This window comes from Leuciscus leuciscus, assembly GCF_965113295.1.
Source record: "Leuciscus leuciscus genome assembly, chromosome: 24".
NCBI classification, from domain to species: domain Eukaryota; kingdom Metazoa; phylum Chordata; class Actinopteri; order Cypriniformes; family Leuciscidae; genus Leuciscus; species Leuciscus leuciscus.
This window is the reverse complement of record NC_138723.1, coordinates 23,437,099-23,460,776: the sequence shown is the minus strand read 5'-3', so window position 1 is coordinate 23,460,776 and position 23,678 is coordinate 23,437,099. Positions and strand designations below refer to the sequence as shown.

The following is a 23,678-nucleotide window of genomic DNA, read 5'->3' as shown; positions in this document are numbered from 1 at the left end:
TTTTCATTTATCACAATAACAAAAAATAAATAAATTTAGAAGAATATTACAGTTTTTCCACCAATTAATACGTCGTTATCCTAACGTTTACAGATACAAAACAATTTAGAGCCTTAATTGGCTATTTTATGACGGTTTCGAACGCGGCTTTTTTAAGAAATATTTTTGGCTCAATTTCCAAATGTTTACACACAAAACCCCTGTCTTGTTGACTTGTATAGGTGCTGGATGTTGCTGTAATATCTAAATGAGATGTTTTCATGAATATGAATGAACGAAAAGAAATGCTCTTCAAATACTAATACAGCTGCCTGTACTTACAGACACGGGCAGATGGTGAACAGCGGCGCCCTGAAAAAAGCGCAATTGTTCTTTCAATGGGTCTCATTGTCTTTTATCCCCGTTGTGAGGCGACAGTGAGGGGTGAAACAAAAGACCTTGAACCCGAAGCACCTGCTCATAGACACGAGATTAAACCCAGGGCTGATTGTATTGGGATCCCAGGGGCGCGTCACGCCTGATCAAATGATGCGGCAAGCGTGAGGCCGTGAACGCGCACCAATAGAGCCAATGCACATGGAAATGAGTCCTAACGACCAATTTGAGATTCCGCGAAGAAAAGAAGCAAGCTTGTAAGATTAAGGAACTAGTGTGGGGGGAGGGGGGCATTTAAACATGGCCAGATGGAGAGCCATGAATTAGAGATGAACGATTTTTTTTTTTTTTTTTGGTGAAGATCATGGATTGAGAAAACTTTCCTATATGTGATGTGCAATGCCTGATTGTTGAAAATGGTGAATTGACACATTATCAAGTGTTGAGCCAAATATCTGTCCCACTGCCTGAGCTGAGAGTGACTGCTGGTCTTCTGCCTTCCCATTGGCTGAACTCAGAATTCCTTGTGTACCTTTACAGATTTTTTTAGACAGATTTCCAGCAAAATATCTTACTCATGTAATCATGTGTATATATATGGTCCAAATAAATAATATCTCTGATATTAATAAATATCTAGGCATAACTAGAAAAACTATATTCCATTTCATAAAAAAAATTGTCCCTCCATGACTGCAGGGAATCAGGGACAAGACCCGCAAATTAGCTTTATGCTATATGCCCTGTGTACACGGCATTGGTTGTCTGTGTAACAATGCCTAGTGTATTGTCCCTAAATAAAACTAAATAAAACAAGGTACATTTGTTGTTCTCTTCTTTTTTTCATGAATCCGATTGTTGATGGAATATATTTCTATATTTGTGCATTACCTTTCATTATGTTTGAAAAATAATAAAACATTTTGGTCATAAAAAACCCCAAAGGTAAATATGTGTGAAGAGGCCAAGAATGTAATAAAATATTAAATGTTAACATGAGGTATCAGTTTTATCATGCAGACAAAAATTGAGGTGGATCGTTTTCATACTACATTTCATAATTATTGACAATAAACGCTGGTAGATCTCGCTTAAATGCACATACAGCAATCATGTTTTACAGTTTTTTATTTAGACAACCCAAATAAAAAGGCACATAAAACATTGCGCATGTTTACATAATTATTTCTGACAAACTTACATTAAAAAAAAATGTAGGAATGTTTTTCTTTCTGCTACTCAGAAAGCCTAGCCTTCGTATATACAAAATTACCATTGTTAATGTACTAATACAAAAGTTTTATAAAAGGTTATTTTGCTTTTCTTCGCTCACATGTCTATCTGTACTCTAAGATCCTCTGAGCTAAACACTTCTGTACAAACATATACATTCAACCGCTTTCACAGGGGCTCCAAAAATCATCCAGTTCATCAACTGAATCAAAACAACATTAGACTCAATTCAAATATCTTCACTTCATTGGATATCATAATTGGTTTGAATTTGGCAAATAAAAGGCAATTATAATGCATCTACTGAAGAAATGCATAAACGCTCATTCTGACTCTCCCCCACAAACTAAACTATGGAAACATGCTTTTGTTTGTTCTAGTGTGACGGGAGAATCAAACGGCTCACGCGCACACACACACACACGCGCACACACACGCACACACACACGGATCAGGGATTCATTGTGTCTGATCAGGATAAAGCATCCCCTTCCTGAGACTCAGTGCTGGGGTGGACGGCATCCATTCAGACACTCCAGATCATCACATCACAGGCTGTGGCGGGAAAACTACCCACAAAAAATTGCATACAAGTCGAATAATTAGTGTTTTCACTACAGCAGTCTCTTCTCTCTGGCATCTGCTCCATCCACAGGAAGCATATAGAGGAAGTGGCCGACATAATGTACCTAAATTTCCATCACATTGGCGGCAGATCCGTGTAGTGAGTGGCAGCTCACTCTTCCTACTTATACTGTTAAGTGTGTTCTCATTAACACAAAATTATAAAACTCTTCAGTTCGAACAGATCGGCATGTAACCACCCACCACAGTGTAGAAATTTCCAGAAGCAGTCTGTAAACATTCTTCTTTATTTCAGACTGAAGACGTGCTTTTATGGTAAATGGTGCTTCTGGGCTTTAGCTACAGCAAAATACAACCAACCTACAGAGTCCAAACCACTGGAAAAAAAGATGCAATATTAATCACCGGAAGCAAATAAAATGAGCAGGATGGTGCCGCTGTGGAAATAACAGGTAAAATAACTACAAAACAAAAACAAACCTAATATATAAATAAAAGAAAAAAAATTCTAATACAAAAAACTAAATAAAACCTAAAACATACAAAAACATTAAACAAAAAGATCAAACTAATGAATCAAAACAAAACAAAACGCAAAATAAAACCTAAAACATACAAAATACACAGAAAAAAACAAACAAGAAAATCTAAAAAACAACAAAAAATAAAACCTAAAATAAAGTGAACTATATTTACAAACAAACATGAATAATTCCAAATCAGTTTCCTGGAATTATTCATGTTCATTTCCTATTCTCAGCCTATTTCTAGAACAGGGATCTTACAAAAATCATATAAAGATACAAAAAACGAGGTTATAAAATACTTTTAACAACAAAATCAGGCAACAAAAGTCCAAATTAAAGGGTGTCAATGCGTGACTCCAACCTCTAGATGGCTCTGTTTTGACTGAGCTGGTTTATCTACAGTTCATAAACCCTGTCCCAAATGGCGTACTTGACTCCTTAGAATCCACACTTTGGTGAAGTAATGCTCCACAGACTTAGTAGTATGCTTGGAAGTCTGCACCAGTGTGCATATGTGGCGCTCTTGAGCACCTTTCTCACCCATAAAATTACAAAGGGGAAACCCTACGGTCTTCATGGACTTCACGGATGCGTGCAAAAGAAACCGCAGCAACCACATCAAGTGCGCAATTTTGGACAGGGCCATACTATCATGATATTTATATTTAGATAATACTGCCTCTTTAGACTAGGGATATGCTTTCAGTGCAAGACTCTCTTTCCTTCCTCCAAACGTTTTCTTTTGTATGCAAAAGCTAACAATGGCGACGTAAACAATAAGAAAAGGAAGCTGCCCTCCCCCACTAAAAAGTCGTAAACCGTGACCTGCCGAACACTATTAATAAAGAAAACAAAAATTGTTCTCAACTGTACCTCTTCAAAGTTGCTACACGGATGTACGCACTCAAAAAAAAAAAAGTTTTTAAAATCCTCCCTCCCAATGGAAGCTAAAGTCACTTTCTAATGAATTTTCTTAAATACTGATCACGCCTCAACATCATTGAAGAACCCATCGGCACTCTGCTTATAAAAAAAGTGTTCGAAATGCACATCGATTATTGCATTTGTCCTTAAAAACGTCCGTCAGGGTTTTGAAGTGCTCAGAGGAGCTTGCGAAATGCCCCGCTACCGAGCTGCTCACCTTGTGCGCAAAATGCAAACGTATCCAAAGGCCAGAGAGAGTTGGATCGACCCGTGCTACTCTTCCACCAGAGTTGCCACAGGATGGGTTTGTTCACGCCACACAGGTGTCAGTCACATAGAGGTCAGGGCTAAAAAGGCTGGTCAGGGGCCGCTTCTACCAGGGAGAAGACGGCAAGACTTGGGACAGGAAGGACATGCTGTCCATTGATCTCATGGCGATGTTGAGCGGGCCACCGATGTTCATGGACATGGGTGTTGTGATGGCCACCGGGTGGGCGATGTTCATGGACCCTGTGGCTGGGATGTTGACGGAGGCGATGTTCACAGGGCCGGTGATGGTAACCGGGTGCTGCAGGCTGACGGGAGATGTGATGTTGACCGTGTTGGTGGAGATGTTCATCTGGGCTGCTATGGTAACGGGGTTGCTGGTGTGGCCACGGTTCATTGCAGTGGTGATGGGGGACGAGACCGAGACCGGTGTGGAGGAGGCAGAGTTGCAGACTTCAGTGTTGTCTGTAGAGCACGGAGAAAGAGACAGGAGAAGCGTTTAATGGCTCGTTTCCACTGAGCAGTACAGTACGGTACGGTACAGTACGGTACGGTTCGGGTCTGTTAACCATGATCTGGCTAGCGTTTCCACTGCCAACAGTACCCTTACTTGATAGGCGTGGTGTTTCGATCGACGTCATTTTCGCGCGAAGAAGAACATAGTAAACTACAATGGATGACATATACAGCAGATCTTGTTCTTGCTCCTCGACATGTTTGTCACAAGAAGACAAGCGCCGACATTAGGCTTTTCTCAATATTAACTACGCAAAGTTTGTACTTGCCATGTGCGACTCCTACATGCAAATGGTACAGCGCGTTCTTAAAAGCGTCACTCAGCTCGCTCTGCTACTCCGGTTATCTCTGTTACTCTGTATGTACATTTTAAGCAACAATAAAACGAAATATGTTATAAAACACTACTCTGCCTCTTTTCGTTTTCATTTAAATAAATTAAACATTATAGGGACACAAATGTGGTTCATGCGCAACGCATATTGATTATTCACTGCACGTTATACGTTATTCTATTTATAACAAAACGAAATTTAAAACACAACCCTAACGTTACCTCTTTTCGTTTAAATACTAAAAAAAATTACACATATTACAGGCAATATATGCATTTGTACAAATGTTGCAATAAACATCAGTGATAATCTTATAATAAGAAAATGACAAGAAACCATATTTCTTTTTGTAAAATTTCAGTTTTATCAATAATAGCCAATATAAAAGTTTAAGTAAAAGGTACAAGAAGCTATACAATAAGAAATAAAGCAAACAATTCAGTCAAATGTCCAAATGCTGCGCTACAACAGTAAAGTTAAATACAAATAGCCTATAATATGAAACTAAACTTAGCTCAGCCAAAACGATTGACAGGGAACGAATTATATATTCACGAGACCAAAGATCGCCCGTTAGGTCTACACAAGACGAATTATATCTCATGTTTAACCACTACCGTCGGAGTCATCGGCGAACGTCAGAAGAACTATAGCCGAGGAAAGGCTCATCCAGCCGGGAAACATGAGCGCCGAGCGCCCGCTGATCGCATGGATCTCACAACCGGGGAAAAACAAATCATCTTTATAAATAAACCACAGATTTGAGCTTTAAACAACTACATTCTCGCCTGAAAAACTCTTAAAATTACATTTCGTGACACAGTAACAGTAGTATTATATTAAACTGTATATTAAAAAATGGCGCTTCTTATGTTGTCATTCCCCTCGTAGCACGCGCAAGTGACGATTCTCTGTCAACCAATCAACGTCCTGCAGTGAGTCTAGCTCCACCTTTTAGTACCGTACCACTGTGCTAGGTACCCCAACGGAAGGGTACCCAAAAAGTGGTACGGTACGGTTCGGCTTTTTGGTACCATTCTCAACTTTTGGCAGTGGAAACGCAAATAAAAGGGTACCGACCCGTACCGTACCGTACCGTACCGCTCGGTGGAAACGCGCCATAATATGCGTGTTCAGGGTTTGTGTGTATTCCGCTCCCAAACTCTCTGGGTGTCTAGACTGGTGTGTCAAATGATGTAAAGGAACCTGTAGACATGTGTGAGCATTTGTGATCGAACTTCGTTTGGTAACAGCGGAGACGGAAGAGAGCAAACTTTTAATGTGTGTGTATCTGCTTTTCCACCTTTTTTGTTTTGTTTCATTTTTACCTTTTCGGAGCCCTGAGTGGTTCCACTGCCAGTCTCCTATTTAGAAATAGACAGAGGGTTATGATGGGCAGGCAGCTGCCAGCAGTGATGCATTATGGGACTTTTAGCAACGCAGGGTTGCAGTATTTATGCTTAGTGTGAATTCAGACATGAATATTTTATAAAAGGAGATATTTGTTCATTATCATCATAAACAGATTCAAGCCATTTTATCCAATTCAACAGAAACAGAAACAATTTAATGTAAATGTTGCAGGTTCAAAACAGGTTAAACTCTATTGACAGCATGAATGGCATGTTGACATTTAGCACAGAAAAAACAAACTCGTCCATCAGTTTGCAAAAATTCTTCGTAGAAAACCTTCAAAATGACTTGCTCCACAGATGTTCATTGTAAGGGCATTACAAACAATTATTTTAAATGTATTTCTAATAAATATACAATAATAAAATAAATATATAATACATTTTATTATATTAATAATATTTTTTTTTACTGAAAAACAAAAATAAGACAAAAATATTTGTAAATGTAGGTGTAATATAATTACTATAATATAATAAATTATATAATATTATCAATATGTCTGAGGCAAAAGACAAAATTATTAATATACTCATATTAATTACAAAAAAATATATAAAAATATATTTTATAAAAATATAAAAATGAATATAAAATGTGCAAACAATTTGAGGTGACAATTTTTTAAATATTATAAATATACTTTTTAATATAATAGAATTACAAAATAATATTCTGTGGTAATCAACAGCATAGTCACAGATGCTGTCAATAAAATGTGGCAATTTGTTTTGAAACCTGTACAAATAGTTTTGGCTATAAAAAAAATAAAAAATAAAATCTACAAGAATCAGTGTCAAAAAAAATTTGCTAATCACTTTCAAAGCAGACAGAAATGTAAAAAAAAAAAAAGAAGAAAAAACTAAACTACATGACAGAGATGGATCATGAAATGGGGATCAGTGGGTTAATTCATGAAAAATATCCAAGCAAACATAATGGCACCTATCACTAAATAGCACAACAGTTCTGAGACAAACTGAGACCACAGGTATGAATTTGAGGGAACTCCACTCCTTAAATACGAATTCAAGTAAATGACAGTACACATTTCCAGAGTACTGCTGACTGCTTTACATCCTTGCATTAGATCTAGATTAGACCTTTTCCTGACCCTGTTGTCCTCAGAAAGGATCCGGTTCTGTCAGAGCAGTTTCTGCCTAAAGCAAAGCATTGGCCTCCTCCACTGATATGCTTGACTAATTTAATCTCTGAACATACAAATCAAATGCCATGACCAATGAAATATGATGGAATGCACAACCAAAGTTCAAAAAAACTTCACAAAAAGAAACGCAATATTACTGGGAAAGGGCTTCTGGCTCAAGAAATCACATCAGCCATGTTCAAGTATCATTCCAAACAGAAGTACTCAAAAATAATTGCTTTAAATGCCCCTAAAGTCCACTTTACAGAGACTTCACTCCCACGATTCATTGTGCTTCATAAGAAGACCATTTTCCACCAACCTGAACCATTCCTCCATCTCAGAAAGAGCTCTGGGCTTAAAAATGGACTCCGCTCTAGCCCCTAAAGTATGTTGTTCTCAAACCAAACTCAAAAGTAAAAGGACCGGGGACGGGACCAAGCGAAAACGTTTTCAGAATAACCTGTGATATCATGAAAACACTGAATTAAATATACTTTGGATGTTAAAATATGTTCTGAAAGAAGTGTAGGACTCAAAAAAATTACAATGGGGTATAATTTATTGTAGGCATTATTGTAACGTTGTCATTCTGGCCGGTTCTCAGTTTTTCAGAGATTTTTTTAAAAACACTCTGAGCAGGATAAAGTCACCTCTCACTACTGCACTTGAGTATGTGTAAGAGAGTTTGGGAGCTGAAGGGACATAAAAGAGCTTGGAGAAGAGAAAAAAGGATGGAACAGAGTATTAGTAGAAGGATGTTGGTGCTAGAGCTACATAAGTCACCCAGAGAAGCTGGGAACGTTGTCGTACAGACTACAGGCTGATTGGCTGTTGGGGCAACCAATCATGTTGCACTTACCTTTATTACAGGCATTGTTAAAGCTGGTCTGTCCGTGTGTTTTTAAGTGGCTGGTGATGTAGGCAGCGCTCAGCATCTTTCCGCACACGTTGCACGTGACTTTACCCTCGTGCCGAATCATATGCGACCGAAGTCTGTCTTTGGTGGCAAAGGCTGATGTACAGGCCTATTATGGACACAAGACATGTAGATTTACATCATTTACAGCCAAAATTCTAACTTTTCCTTGAATCACTTATTACTAATCAAAATTTACGTGTGTGACGTTTTAACTTCAAGAAGTCCTCGTTATTAACCCTTTATGGAGAAGTCCTCGTTATTAACCCTTTATGGAGTACAATGTTTGGGTACCAGCAACTAGCGGCGCATTGTTAGATGCACAACTGCATAAATGGGATGAATGGGTTCTGGTTCTTACCGTTACTTGGCATTTGAAAGGTCTCTCTGAGGAATGAACATGCTTTACGTGGCAGCTGAGATGGTCAGGCCTAAGAGGAGAGGGGAAAATTTAAAACATGGCAAAGAAGAAAACAGCATAGTGTCTGCTGTACTTTGCCTCTGAGAGACAGTTTTGACGAGTTTGTCTCTAAGTTGCAGATTCATCAGATGCCGTGACCTAGAAAACCTAATGCAGGTGTGGCTTACAGTACTGGGCTACACCAGCACTACTTACTGTTCACAGTTAATAGAACGCAAACTTATGTTGCTTTACCACTACAGATTTTGGTTTGGATTAAAGCTTTATTGCCTATAACAGGGATGTCCGAACTCGGTCCTGGAGGGCCACTGTCCTGCAGAGTTTAGCTCCAGCTTGCCTCAACACACCTGCCTTCTAGTATGTCCCAGTAAGACCCTGATGAGCTGGTTCAGGTGTGTTTAACTGGGGTTGGAGCTGAACTCTGCAAGACAGTGGCCCTCCAGGAGCTGGATTGAACACCTCTGGCATATAATATTCGGTTTATTGATAGATGTGAAGCATCTTCCAAAATCGAGGTGCACGGCAATGAATTGTGCTGGAGTCCATACAGAATTCGGTTCATGTGAAGTGCAGTGCAACTTGCGATTGTTGTGAATGAATGCAATCTGAATATTAACATATTTTGTGGGGATACACTACAGCTCCAAAGTTTGGGGTCAATACGATTTTTTTTATTCAGCAAGGATGGGGTCATGAAACCCTAAAACACTTTTTTTTTATGATTTTTTATTTGAAATAATAACAACAAATTAAAAAGCTAGAATAACAGCAAAAATACTGGAAAAAACAACAACAACCTAAAACACATTTTTTAAGATGTTGACATGTACAGGCTCCACATCAACGAAAACAGTGATAGCACTCATGTTTATTATACCGGGAGAAGTTATTTTTTCGTTTTTTTTCTGAGCCATTTCGCTATTCCGGTTTAAAAAGCAAAGTTAAACCAACGAAAAGTGAGGTATATGCGTTAATTTGGAGTGGTGATTGACTGCCATGGCTGGAGACTACGTGTCTACATCATCCGTTTCTACATCATCCGTTTCTGAGCTTTCCTCCACATTATTTCTAAGAATTAACTCTTTTAATCCAATCATTGTTCTGCATTATGCATGAGATCGTATTACAGCGGAGAATACGAATAGCGTTCAGCTTTGCATTTGGATGCGTTGTAAGTGTGTTACCTCAGAACAGTAACACAAAAGTGTTGTTTGCATTCTCCCCACGATGCAGTCAGAGCATGTGTTTGACTACCAACACATGGAAAATATGACTGTAACAATATTTAATATCTAACAGCGCGTCTTCAAATGTAATATATGTTCAAATAAGAACACTCTGACACAGAGGTATTTATTTCTATATATTTCTAAGAATAATTCATCACAACGTATTTGGTTTGTTCATGATAGTTGTTAATGGTCTCTAGTGGCACTATATCAGCATATTAGAACGATTTCTGTACGATCATGTGACTCTTAAGACTGGAGTAATGATGCTGACAATTCAGCTTTGACATCACATTTTAGTTTTGATGAGCATAATATAATTTAAAAAAAATCCTACCAACCCCAAACTCTTGAACGATAGAGTTTCTCCAATAATTTGTTTGCAACAACAATTCCAATGTAACATAAAATCTAAGTAAAACAAACACTTCTAACCAGGATTAAACTATAAAAAATGTGTTCTTGAAATAAAATGAAATCACCTGAAATAACATTAACTGAAAAAAATGATATATTATATAATTATTATATATATAGATATAGATAGATAGATAGATAGATAGATAGATAGATATAAACAAACTTAATTTCAGCTAGTTGCCAAGGAAAAATTTCACATTTTCATTTAGTTTAATTTGATGTACTAAAATAACTAAAAATAAAATAAAAATGAATGAAAACTATAGATTGAAAAAAACTAAACAAAAAGAAAAACTTTAAAATGAAATGGAAAACATACAAATAAAATCGAATTCAGAAATATGAAAACTAAAAACTATAATAGTATCTCGATGACAGTAAAATAACCCTGCTTCTAATGTTTAGATTTAAAGTTTTGCTACCTCAGTCACAACTTACAAATATAACAAATGGTGTTATATTACACCATAAAAAAATTTTTTTAAAAAGGAACTTTTGTAACAAAATCTGCAGCCTAAAATGGGCATATGGAGGAGAACAATTGAATTCGGGTTTACAAAACACACTAAATATGAACGTGACACAACCTGCCAGAGGAGACTGGGACATTTTGTTTCAGGTTATGTTCTCAGGAACAGCCAGAGCTCTAAAAACAGCTCTTTTCATCTCTGTGCTTTGACTTGTGTCAGTGCGTGATTAATAATCCGAGGATTAATTTCAGGGATAGTGAGGCCTCTCTGATGCTTTTCTGGATATTCAGAGACATTATAGACGAGACTCCTAAAGCAGCCGTGTGTCTGTGGCCCCTGAGTGACTCAAAGGAAACCCCAGCACTGATCCTCTAAGACAGAACAAACAGGAGGGAATAACAGAGGAATAAGAGCACCCCCTCCTCCTTCTGTTCACGCAGACCCTCGGCATGCTGGGCCCTACAAAGGAAGCCAGTCAGATCCATTCACAACAACTATAAATCAGCCAGCGGCAGCCAATAGGAACGAGATGAAATTAACATCATCAGAACAGCAGATGGTGGATTCAGCTCGAGCCTTGAACACATATTTCAACAGACAGTATTAAATGCACTGACATCATCAGAATCCACAAACAGCATATGGAAAGGAGTTATTACTACTTTTAACATTTGCTATTAATGTATAGTACATTTAAGCATTGTTGAAAGTGAAAATATGGTGTTATTTGTAGAGATTGGAATCAAGAAATGATTTGATTTCAAATCAATCTTAAATCATATTTAAAAATGATTTCATGATGTTCGGTTTCATTATAGATTATACTGAACTACTAAATCTACCATGTAAAATTATGCTTTTTTAGTCTCTTTTTAGCTTGTAGTCCGATTCAAATACGGGTTGAATTTATGCAATGAGAATTAAAAAACAACAACAACAAAAAAATTCTTAGAATGTTATAGTGACCAGTAGGCCAATACGCAATCAAATGAGCCGGTTATTTTTAATCAACCAGTCAAAAAGACTCAAACCAAACCAGTTTATCGTATAAATCTGCATTTTAAAAATGTTCTTTATTCCTGTGATTTATTCCTGAATTCTGATATGCTGATTTAATGAAAACAGTTGTGCTGTCTAAGAAATATTTGATGACTAGAAAGTGCAAAAGAACAACATTTATTTGAATTAGAAATCTATTTTAACATTATAAATGTCTTTACTGTCATTTTTGATTAGTTTAATGCATCCTGGCTGAATAAAAGTAATAAAAAAAAATATATATATATTTTTCGATGATCAAAAAGGGAGGGGCTTCCTCAAAAGAATCATTAAAGAACCAGAATTTTTCATTGGAATCTGAACCAGAATCATTAAATTCATTATAATTCTGAACCCCTAAATTCTAAATCAAACACACTGATTATTAAATCTAAGCCAATTTACAAGAAATGCAAAAGCCCCACATACCTTGAGAAGCCCTTTCCGCACACAGAACATACGTAGGGTTTGTGGACACCTCCGTCGTGTGAGCGCACATGGTACGTCATGCGATCTTTCCTCTTAAAGCGCTGCTGGCATATATGACACTCGAACGGTTTTTCGTCCGAGTGCGACAGCTTGTGACGGTTCAGATGGTAAACGTCCCGGAAGGCTTTCCCGCACATTTCACAGCCGTGGTTCTTTTTTACGGGCTTGGGTGGCTTTTTGGGAGCGCTGTGCTGGGTCACGTTGGACATGGACGTCGGGGACATGACAGTGGAAGCGGAGGACGTGGAAGTGGTCGCCGTGGAGAGGATGCCAGCGACGGTTGAGATGTAGGAAGGGTCACCCGTGGTCTCGCGGGGCAAGGTGGAGATGAGCGAGACCATGGTGGGCGCCGCCTGCGCCGTCTTCTTGGGTCTGGACACCATTTTGATGCCGGTGTGGCAGGACTCATGGCGGCGAAGGTGGTAGCTGTCACGGAAGGCCTTGTTGCAGTAGCCGCAGATGAATGGCGTCTTGCTCTTGTGCTCTTTCTTGACCACTGCCATCGGACCGCCCCCTCCAGCGTTCCCACCCCCTCCTCCCCCCGTCCCGCTGGCTACATTGTCCTTTAGGAGCTCGGCTGCGCTGACAGGGGGCTTGTGGTCCAGCGGAATGGGCATCACAGGCTTCTGGTCCTGTGGCTCAGAGTTCAGCAGTGGCAGCAGGCTGTTTGGGGCCACCTGGTGCTGGTGGTGAAGGGCTTCATTAGCCTGCTGGAAAGAGAAGACAGGACCGGGGCAGGGAGGTTAAAGACTGTGATGTACTGACAAAAAAAGTATTAATTACAGCATTGGCCAAAATTATGGCGGATAACAATTGGGATGACATTATAAATACAAATAAATGCAATTTAAAATAATAGTATAAAAAAAAAAGATGAGATAACATCATAATAGTAAAAAAATTATAAAAATAAAATGCAATATGATAATGAGATGAATTAATAAAAATTATATAAAATATAAATGTCAGTATAATAAAATAATAAATAAAATATTAAATCAATCAATCAATCTCAACTGTCATGTGTGCCGAGTCCCGACCCCAAAAAATAAAACATAATCAAACGGTGGTCTGTTTAAAATAAAATAAAAAAAACCCAAAAACCTAATCTGTTTATAAACATAATCTATAACTGTTTTACAACAGGTTTAAGTATTCCCAATATACATAAAGAATTGTACATGCTATAATTAAAGTCAGCCAGCAAACATGGCATAATCTTTAAATTAGAAAAAAAAATCTATATATTATTTACTATAAATATTAATATATAGCCTATTAAGCCTAATAATATAATAGGATACATATATGCACACACAAGCACATATTCGCAATGTAGATGCCCAGATGTGAAAGCTGTCTCATACACCGGCCTTCACATTTATTTTTCCTTTAGATAAAAAAAGAATTCTCGAGAGAATTTTACTCTGGGGCTCCAGTACGTTTGAACAGAGATGAAAAACTCTGATCTCAAGGATACATTACAGACGATATAGCCCGAGCCCATCCTGCACAGAGTTGCTGTGTTGTGTGTGTGTGTGTGTGTGTGTATTCTTCTGTGTTCCCATCAGCCCTTCAGCAGCCTGTGGGGTGACTAACGATGAGCAGAAGTTCAGGAATGAACACACACACGCTCACGTTACATACATACAAACACACACTGGACACGACAGCTGGCAGGAGGAAGAGGCACTCCATTGAGAAACATCTCATTAAATCAAATGAGTCAAGTTTCTCCTCTTCAAACACAGAAATTCATGCTGGGCTAATGACTGGATTCAGAATTCCTGATTCAGAATGATTCACAGTGTTATCAAAAGTGTCATCTAGGCCCCAAACTAATGACACAGATTACGCTGCAGTCGTGATAGAGCACATGCTGGCATGAACACAGGGTACAGGACAGAGCCTGTGTGTTCTGCTCTCTCTGATCAACTGAACTCAAAAACAACGCCGGGCCGCTGAGGAATCTAAATCTGTCCGGCGTAAACCGATCTGCCGAGATGCTCCCGGTTCTTCATGTGACTGCTAAATTAACCGTAACGCAAGAGAGATGATTCAGCGGGTCAGGAACAAACAAACTAAACCTGTGAATGAGATGACAAGGACTTGGGCGAGATAGAGATTCAGCACTTAGACAACTCTTGATTGGTGGACGGGAATGTGAAACATTTATTTAGAAATTGATTAAGCAACACACTGGCTGATATTAGATAAACAGATCTCTATGCATTTTAAATGACACCAAGCTTCATGTACCATGGCAAACTGCTTTTATGCCTTTTAATAAAAAAACTAATCTACAACTGCAGCAAATGTAGCACTGTAATCAAGAAATGATGCTATTGTTCAAAAGTATGGGGTCAGTAAGATTTTTTCTTAAATCAATACTTTCATAAATAAATGATAAAAAAAAAAAATGTTACAAAGGATTTCTATTTCAAATAAATGCAGTAATGAACAAAATCAGCACGTGACACTAAAGACTGGAATAATGGCTGATTGCCATCACAGGAATAAATACATTTTTAAAATACATTTAAACTGCTTTAAAAGGAATAATTTTTTTACAATATTAATGTTTTTACTCAATTTTTTATCAAAGTAAAGTTAGCCTTGGTGAGCATAAAATATTTTTAAAACATTTAATTTAAAATTTAACCCCAAACAGTAATGTATATTATATATAGAAATGGAAAACATTACTTTCACATATACAATAAACAAAGAAATGGATGAATTTTCAATTTTCAAGGGCAAATATTACCCTTAAGATGTATAAGAACAACAAGGAATGCAATCCCGAGTAGTTAAACATGATATGATGCAATTTTATGACGTGCGATACTGACGTACAACATTCTTAAAAAGCGCATACTTTCCTATTATAAGCAAATTATTTACTTTCACAGAGTAGAAGTGTGTGAATTGGGATGCAGCCAACATGAACAACACACAGGGAAACCCAGCTCGCAGGCCTGGAAACAGAGGTGGATGTTTGTTTGTTTACTGAGGCTTTTGGGAGGCTGGACACACTCCTTCAGTTCTCCCTTACACACACACACACACACACAGCAGCATGAGGGATTTGTTTACACGGCCAGGGGCAAAAGCTTACAGATACTCGCTGCTAACCTACATCACAACCACCTGCCCCGGCAGACACTGATCTTCTCTGAGCCACAGCGTCAGCACAAATGAATATACAGCAATCACAAACACATACATTGAATTAATCTATGAACAGCCCAAACGAACTGATTCGCTAAAACGAATCAGACTTCAATGCTCCCACAGCCTGAGGCTCTTAAAAGACCCAATAAAGTGCGGCAAACACACTGTTCACCCACTATTGATGTTCAATGGAGCATCTAAAACAGGCACAGCCCCCAAAAACTGAGAAACAGCCCCAAACCAGCTCTGTTGAACTCACTGCACACAACTAATGAGACAAAATCGTATGTAGATTTTAAACCAGAACAAAGTCAGCAAAAGGTCAAAGGTGGCGTTATTAGGGCTCGGCCCCTGAGGGCACGTCTTCCCGTCATGATAAAACAACAAGGCCTGTCAATTCTCAGAAGCCAAGGAAACACACACACACAGCCTGAGGGCATCAGGAAGGAGAATGGGTTGATTAGTCGTCCGACAAGCTAATTGATTAGTGAGGCAGACTAATTAATTGACAAAAAATATTTTTAACATCATAAAGACAGTTTCAGCATGCTGACAGTGGAGAAAAAGTAGAGAGTAGGGCTGCACGATATATCGAAATTAAAAAAATATCACAAAGGTATCATTTGCGATGACTGCATGATTTTAATATGCCAAAAGATTTTTAAAAAAGTCCAACGCTGCATCCGAAATCGAATACTTCCCTACTATATATAGGCTAGTATGCCAAAAACAGTACGCCAACAGAGTGGTATGTCCAAATTCACAGTATTCGAAAACAGTAGGCGAAAAGTTCCCGGATTATACTACTTCTGGCGAGAATCTGAAGTGCGCATTCGATTGACACTTTACTATCCCATGAGGCCACGGGAGAGGATCTATGAATGGAGGTGAAGGGACACAACTGACGCTGGTAGGTCACATGATAATGATAACATGGCGAATGTAGTACGTCCGCATTACAATCATACTACACACATTCAGACCATATAGAACATACTTTTTTTAATGCTCGCGAAGTAAGTTCAAATTCAAATGTAGCATGTATCGATTTCGGACGGAGCTCAAGTTTTAGGTCGTTGCAGACAGCAGAGAGCAGATTGGACGCATAACTGTTACATAAGTGTGACATGCGTAATGTTATTAAACACAATAAACAAAGTACTCAAGCACACAGGAAGCCGCCTCTCGGGCAGTGCGTGATCCCTAATTCAGTTCTCTTCCATAGCCAAATTTATGTCAAAATGTCAGTCTTGGTGAGCATTCATATACACAGTCAGTTATGTCTGAAGTGGACCAAACAGTTGAGAAAGACAGCGTGTGTGCAACAACCTATTGGATCCGTGCAGCTCTTAAAGTGACAGCAGCCTAATAAACCTGCCGTCTGTGTACTTAATGTTAATCAAACAACAAAAGACAAAGAGAAAAAAATCACTCATTGCTCTTGACTGAATAACTTTTGTAGCTTTAATATGAATCAATATACAATGAATTCATACAGTGAAAACTAAGCAGTGTTTTATTTTTACATTTGATTATTCAATTTCTGTTGTTAAATAAACCTAATGTAGGCCTATACCTGAAACCCTAAACCCCCTGGTTTACACTGACATTAAAACTACACATACTTTTTATGTAATGCTGCAGTAAAAAACTGCTGTTCACTTTCATAAGTTGTAGGGACGCTTTCTTCTCACAAAAATAATGTGAAACATGTATGTTGGTTGGTTTGGTTGTATCATTTTTTTAATATATTTAAACATAATTTAAATTGTGCAGCCCTGGAGACTGATTGCGTTGGTCAGAAGAGAGAAAGATGTCAAAATTGCCATAACTCCCCCAGCTTTTGTGTTAAAGATACTCACACAGCAGTGTGTTTTTTTATTTTTTATTTAATGGCAAGGTAATATAACACAAAGTATAGTATTATAAATGTACAAACCATTTTATAAAACTGGAAAAACAACTAGGACTAGTTTTATAATGTTAAAAACTGTGGAAATGCATTATCCCAGTCAGTGAAAATAATAAAATATTTCATTTTGCATATGCTTAATCAAGAGCAAGAGATGCTGTTGGTCTCTGCAGACACAGTGAAAAGAGGACACTGCAATTAAGATGCGTGCTTTCCTGCAATCACGAAGAGGGCAGGGTTAAATACCTGACCTCTCGCATTCAGCGTCATCCATCCATCTCGCAAGACTGACCGCGACGCAGGCAGACGCAGGACAAGAAAAACCAATGCTTCTTTCTGCTCCTTATTTCATCTGCTCTATTGTGATAGACACAAATCGGAGCGGGGATGCCCTCACGGATCCGCAGGGGGTCTTTGTACGGGAGTCTTCTCCGATTTGGTTCCTCTATTCATGAGGAGAACTGCATATCTCCACACACACACACACACACACACACACACACACACACACACACTTCCTATAGCATCCCAGTCATCATTTTACTGGGTACGTCTGGGGATGCGAGTCTAGACTAGGCCGCTGTGTGTGTGTGTGTGTGTGTGTGTGTGTGTGTGTGTGTGTGTGTGTGTGTGTGTGAACTTCACGAGCATGTGACGCAGAATGACTGTAGCCCTGCTGTGTCTTCACGCCACTCTGACAATTTTGATACAAATCGGCTCTGATGGCTGAGGTCAGTGTAACGTAAATAACAGAGAAAACGAGTTCAGCGAGAGAATAAGGAGTTTTGAAAAGCCAGCGGCCGCACAATGGAGATCCGCAACGGGCCAGGGCTGGATGCTGAAACACATGGTAATTCATTTTCGAGTAAAGCTTTCTTAAATTTGAATTTGAAAAGAAACAGCAAAGAAGAAAGAGTGATTAAACGGGCAAAATAAAAGTACAAAAGGAACAGGGTGCTTGTGGGAAGGCAAACAGCTCATAACACCACACAACCCAGCTGTTTACAACTATTAGACCCTAAAGGACAAATCCCACAGCATAATCTCCCTGCAGTTCACACATTTTCACAGACACATGAAGGTTGCGTTTTACTGGGACTGGGGATGGGCGGTATGACCACAATCTTACATCATGCTATGAGTAATTGTATATCACGCTAACTGTATACATTAAAAAAAGAACATGTTGTTTTGTCTTTATAATCGTATTAATATAAATAGATTCATATTTTACTTTTAATGATGAAATATACATTATGGGGTTGAATTTTCAAAATAACTGATGTATAGAGTATTTTACACATCTTTATATAAAAAATTATTGTGTGTGTATATACATATACATATATACATACATATGAAGAGTTCAGATGCAAAAGCCTCTAAGTGCCATCTGAAATTTTCTTCTAGAATGATCATTTTTATCAAGCTCGTATATTCAAGTTAAGTAATTTCACTTAAATGACAATTAATAGGTAAGTGAAATTATTGTAATGTAATGTATTGTAATATTATAAATGATCATTCTAGAAGAAAATATACGGCACATAGATTCACACATACATACATACATATGTATGTGGCAAGCAGGACGAGGCCGAGGGAGCACGGCGCGAGGCCGGTGGCGTGATTGATAATGAGCGACACCTGTGAGACGCACCGGTCTCGTATCTCTCATGGAGGAGCAGAAGCATAAAGGATCATAAACCTGTTATTTAAATACACACACACACACATATACACACATATATATATATATATATACATATATATATATATATATATATATATATATATATAAATAATATATATATACACACACATATATATATACACATACATATATATACACATATACATACACACATACATACACACACACATATATACATATACATGCACACACACATATATACATATATATACACATATACATACATACATACACACATAAGTTTTGAAGTCAATAGACCATTAAAATATAGGCTATAAATTGAAATTTTATTGAAAAATAATAAAGTTATTTTCTTTTTTTTAATAGACTTCACAAACAAAAGATGAATGATAAATTTGGCACCAGTGCAAATGCAGTTCCACATCATGTTTCATCATGTTCAACAATTAAAAACAGAAGAACTGCAAAACTGAAAATACAAGACATAGGCCTATTTAAAGTCACTGTAAAACAGCTGATTATTTGATGTTGGATTTTAAAACCACACCTTTGGATAAATTGTTGCATGAACAATAAAACAGACTGGTGTGTTGACACATTTAAACCATTTGACGATATAAAGCATCATACCACCCAGCCCATAACTGTGACCCTGCAAGAGTGTCCCAGCAAACATTTCCACTCCGGTGAGTCGACAGAGGCACTGACTCCAAAAACATTCTCGAATGAGCAACACTCTCATCCCAGACGGTCGGACGTCAGCACATTCATTAATCATGAAAAGTTCATCTTCCGTACAAGTAAGAATGAAAGTCTAAAGCTACTGAACACCGAAGGCAAGGTGCTGATGGGCCCCCGGGGATGACGGAGCAGGTCTGTGCTGTGTGTCTGATCAACAAATGAAGGACCTTTTAGGAGTCAGTCACTCATGATGAGTCACAAACTTACATCAGCTCGGTGATAAATGGATTACAGGAATTCTTCATTCTCTCGGCTACACTTTCTCTAGACTAGCTGTCGAACAAACGATTAGAGGTCAACTAGTTTATCAAGAGTCATGTTAAAAACAGGTCAGCTTCTAAAAAGAGCATCTTGAGACCTGAATGATTTGCTCCGTCACTAAACACCTACTGAAGTGATTCACCCTCAAACTGAAGTTTACTATCAGAACAGCTTCTGTAATCTCACCAAGTCCATGACTAAAACCCAAAGTCACCACATTCATTCACTATGATGCTCTACCAAACACACAATCAGAGTGAAACAGACCCCACAGGTTTCAGCCAGATCTATATTAATCACAACCTCTTTTCATTGAGAAGGAGAGAAATAGACATTACAGAAAGAAACAGGCTTTGTGTGGTGGCATGTGTCACATTAGAAGGATCGAACTTGTCTAATCTCACTTTCCAAGTAATGACTGCGAAATGACTCAGTCAGTCGTGCAGAACTTCTAGGGCAAAACAAACATCCATTGCTTATGGAAATATTATATCAGGTTTATTAAAGCAAACGTTATAGCAAAAATGTTTACCAGGAGTCATATATTAAAGTATGTTTCACACTTACAAACACAATTACATAGGCAATAAAAAAAAGATAAAGAAGGCCTGCAGAACTAAACTCATCCACCAGGCAGCCCACATATGGCTCAACATGTGCTGAACACAAAGCATGTTATCAAACACACAACTCTTTCACTGACATGTTGCCCTACAGTAATTTATAGTAGAAGAACATACACGGACATCAAAAACACATGATATGATTTTCAATATTAACACACAGAGGAACCTGGTGCAATAGTCAATGCACATTGTAGAAGGTATAGGCTAATGAAAAGCAGAAAGTTAAACTTAAGCCTGGAGGATACAAGTGACTAAGAAAGCAATCCAACTGAACACCTCATAAAGTGAGTTTAGGCTACATGTGAACTAGTCCTCAGCATCTGAGTCACCAGAGCAGCTCATTATACTCAGATTTACTGCTATCCCAAAGCTGATGAGATAGACACGTTTATTCACATTGTCCAAATGAAATGTATAAAATTTGTATTAAAAAATTAATAACATATTGACTATAGACATTTTATAACTTTTTCAGATATTCATTTCTGTAACTTTTCCAGAAAATTAGACAGAGGGAGAGAGAGAGGAATTGATCATTAAGAGATGATAGACAGATCTAGAGATAGAGAGTTAATGGAGAGATGGATGGAGGTAGAGGGACGAACAGAGATAGTGACAGACATAAGCAAACAGAGTGAAAGATCTATAAAGGAATGAATAGACAGATGGATGAACAGATAGAGAGACAGATGAAAATATCCACAGAGGGAAATATAGATAGAGGACAGAGACAGAATAACAAGAGAAATAGAGCGGGATAGATGGAGTAAAGACAGATAGGGGGACAGAAGGAAAGATCAAAAGAGAGAGAGATAGAGTAACAAACTGATTGATAGAAGGCTACATCTAAAGAGATAAGAGGAGGAAACAGGGATATGGTGTTAGATCTACAGAGATAGATGTGTAAACACTGAGATTGAGTGTTACTACTACTACATCTATAGAGGGAGCGCAGCTGGGCGCCCGGGACTCATCTACTATTGTTTTGCTCCAACTGCTCTGTTTCAAATATCTCAGTTCATAAAGCAGACTGAAGCAGGCAGGACGGCAGCATGAGCGAGCGGCGCGCGGACTGCGTGTGAATGTGCGTGTGTGCTTAAGAGAAAGAGTTTCTCACCTGGAATAAGAAAGAGCTCCAGCTCTGCTCCATCATCGCGTCTCACTCACAGAAACAAAGCGCTCAACATGGCAGAGCGAGACTTCCGCCACCCCGCGGACCGTACCACTCTTGGGACGGGGGAATACAACAGCAGTCTGAATTGTTTAATCAATAAAACACCGTTCAGTTCTACATTATGGTAATATATGAACATACCTATACAAACTTTTCGGTACAAGGCACTCTGTCTATGCTCTCGGGGGCGAATGTCATGAAGTTCTGAATTTAGTGGTTTCAGAACACCCCTGTTTTTCATCTCCATCTCGATAAGCTCTCGGGACGCTCCAAAAAACAGGATTGATGAAGTTGATGAATAGCGCGGAACTGTCGCGAGACTCGTCATAACTCACTGCGCGAGACTGACTGCAGGATTTATCTGCATTTATACGATTGAACATGCTCCATCTGCATCTGTACATTTAATATACATTTTTATACTTTTAATGCAGCGTTATGCATTTTAATGGATTCATCTAAAATACTTGACTCTTTTGAAACTTTCAGTAAAAAGATTTGTTCATAGTTCCTTTCAGTGTCCCTAGCTGTGTTGGAAATCACCCCCTATACCCTCATTAACTATTATTCCCTACATGAATGCACTAATATAGTCCACTTGAGTGAATGAAAACGTGTGAGTGCTTACCGCTTTACCGCTGAGTGCTTAAGGGCTGCCGCTTTTGCATAGTTTGTGCTGAATTATTTGAAACTTAGAAAACTGGCAGCTCCAGTAGAAATTTTCTTTTTTTTCTTGAACTTTGTTATGGAAACTAGAATGTATAAACCTTAATTAAACAATTTAATAATCCATTAAAAAGGTATTTATACTTGTATGATATTACGCTTTACACAACATTGGACAAGCGGTTTGGAAAATGGATGTATGATTGATTCAGCTGAGGGCGCTTTCTTCTGGCAAGATACAGGAATTCATTCGGTGTGACCCTCACAGTGCATTATGGGTATTCTCTAGCTGTTGAGTGTACGTATATCAGTTGTACACTATTTATTGCAGTTGTACACTATTTATTACACCACTACAAATGTTCCCTCAAATAATTCCCTATGTAATGGCCGGGACACACTAAGCTGACGGTTCGCCATTGGGCAAAGTCGGGTCGTTTTTGAGCATCGGTCGACATAGTTTTTCCGATGTGTTCCCTACCGTTGGCTCTAGTCGGATGCCGTCTGGGTTTTTGGGACTGATTCAGCATGTTGAATCGGCGTCGGGCCGTCGGTGAGAGAGTGAACTCTGATTGGCTGTTCAGCTTAGCGAACAAGTCAGTGCACGAAAATAAAAGCAAAAGTGAAGCAAAGAAGTCAAGATGGTAACAGACTGTTATCATTTTACGTCATCTTACCTGAGCATTCGAATGCAGGAATATTTTTCATAATAACATGGGCCGACTGGATTGAAGAAAGTGATCAGCGTGATTGATTTTCAAAATAGCCCAGCTTTGTTTACGGGTTGTATATCTGCAGTCCTAGTTTCGGACTCGTCATTCCTTGGTGTGTTCAAGCCTTTTGGTGTGTTCAAGTGCAGCTTTTTCTGGCTGAGACGCAGCCGACAAGAGGCTTTGAAGTCTTTGACATCGGCTTGGTGTGTCCCTGGCTTAAGGGTATAGGTGGCGATTTCTGTATGAGTTAGCGGCAATGAATAGGTGTGTTCGACTTAAAGCGGCACTGCACGGACCGATCAGTGCATGACATCAAAGTACAGCTAGAACAATTAGAGAGCAGACGGCTCTGAATGCTTTCGAATCACTCTTGCGGTACTTTGATGTCATACACTGATCGATCTGCACAGCACCGCTTCAAGTCAAAC

At 38.5% G+C, this 23,678-nt stretch overlaps 1 protein-coding gene and 1 long non-coding RNA gene across 3 annotated transcripts; one reads left to right on the top strand and one right to left on the bottom strand.

Annotated features, from left to right (window-relative positions):
• Positions 1-1,485: 1,485 nt before the first annotated feature.
• Positions 1,486-21,902, bottom strand: vezf1a (vascular endothelial zinc finger 1a). 2 transcript variants are annotated; one of them, XM_082157615.1, is made up of 6 exons: positions 21,815-21,902; positions 12,249-13,018; positions 8,603-8,672; positions 8,185-8,350; positions 6,091-6,126; positions 1,486-4,376 (listed from the first exon to the last, which is right to left on the bottom strand). In XM_082157615.1, exons 1-6 carry the CDS (start codon positions 21,848-21,850, stop codon positions 4,018-4,020), a joined length of 1,437 nt encoding a protein of 478 aa, XP_082013741.1. In that variant the 5' UTR covers positions 21,851-21,902; the 3' UTR covers positions 1,486-4,017. The 2 variants fall into 2 exon arrangements, with proteins under 2 accessions (XP_082013741.1, XP_082013742.1); XM_082157616.1 differs by lacking the exon at positions 6,091-6,126.
• LOC309489081 lies at positions 8,682-10,190 on the top strand. The gene is made up of 2 exons (XR_014202335.1): positions 8,682-9,286; positions 9,546-10,190. It is a non-coding gene; the product is annotated as an uncharacterized lncRNA (long non-coding RNA).
• Positions 21,903-23,678: the final 1,776 nt, after the last annotated feature.

Coding starts and splice junctions, on each gene's coding strand:
- vezf1a (XM_082157615.1), bottom strand. CDS start 21,850: ATGATGGAGCAGAGCTGGAGCTCTTTCTTATTCCAG. Junction 8,673..12,248: donor TGCGGAAAGGGCTTCTCAAG/GTATGTGGGGCT, acceptor CTCTCCTCTTAG/GCCTGACCATCTCAGCTGCC. Junction 6,127..8,184: donor TAACAATGCCTGTAATAAAG/GTAAGTGCAACA, acceptor ATTTCTAAATAG/GAGACTGGCAGTGGAACCAC.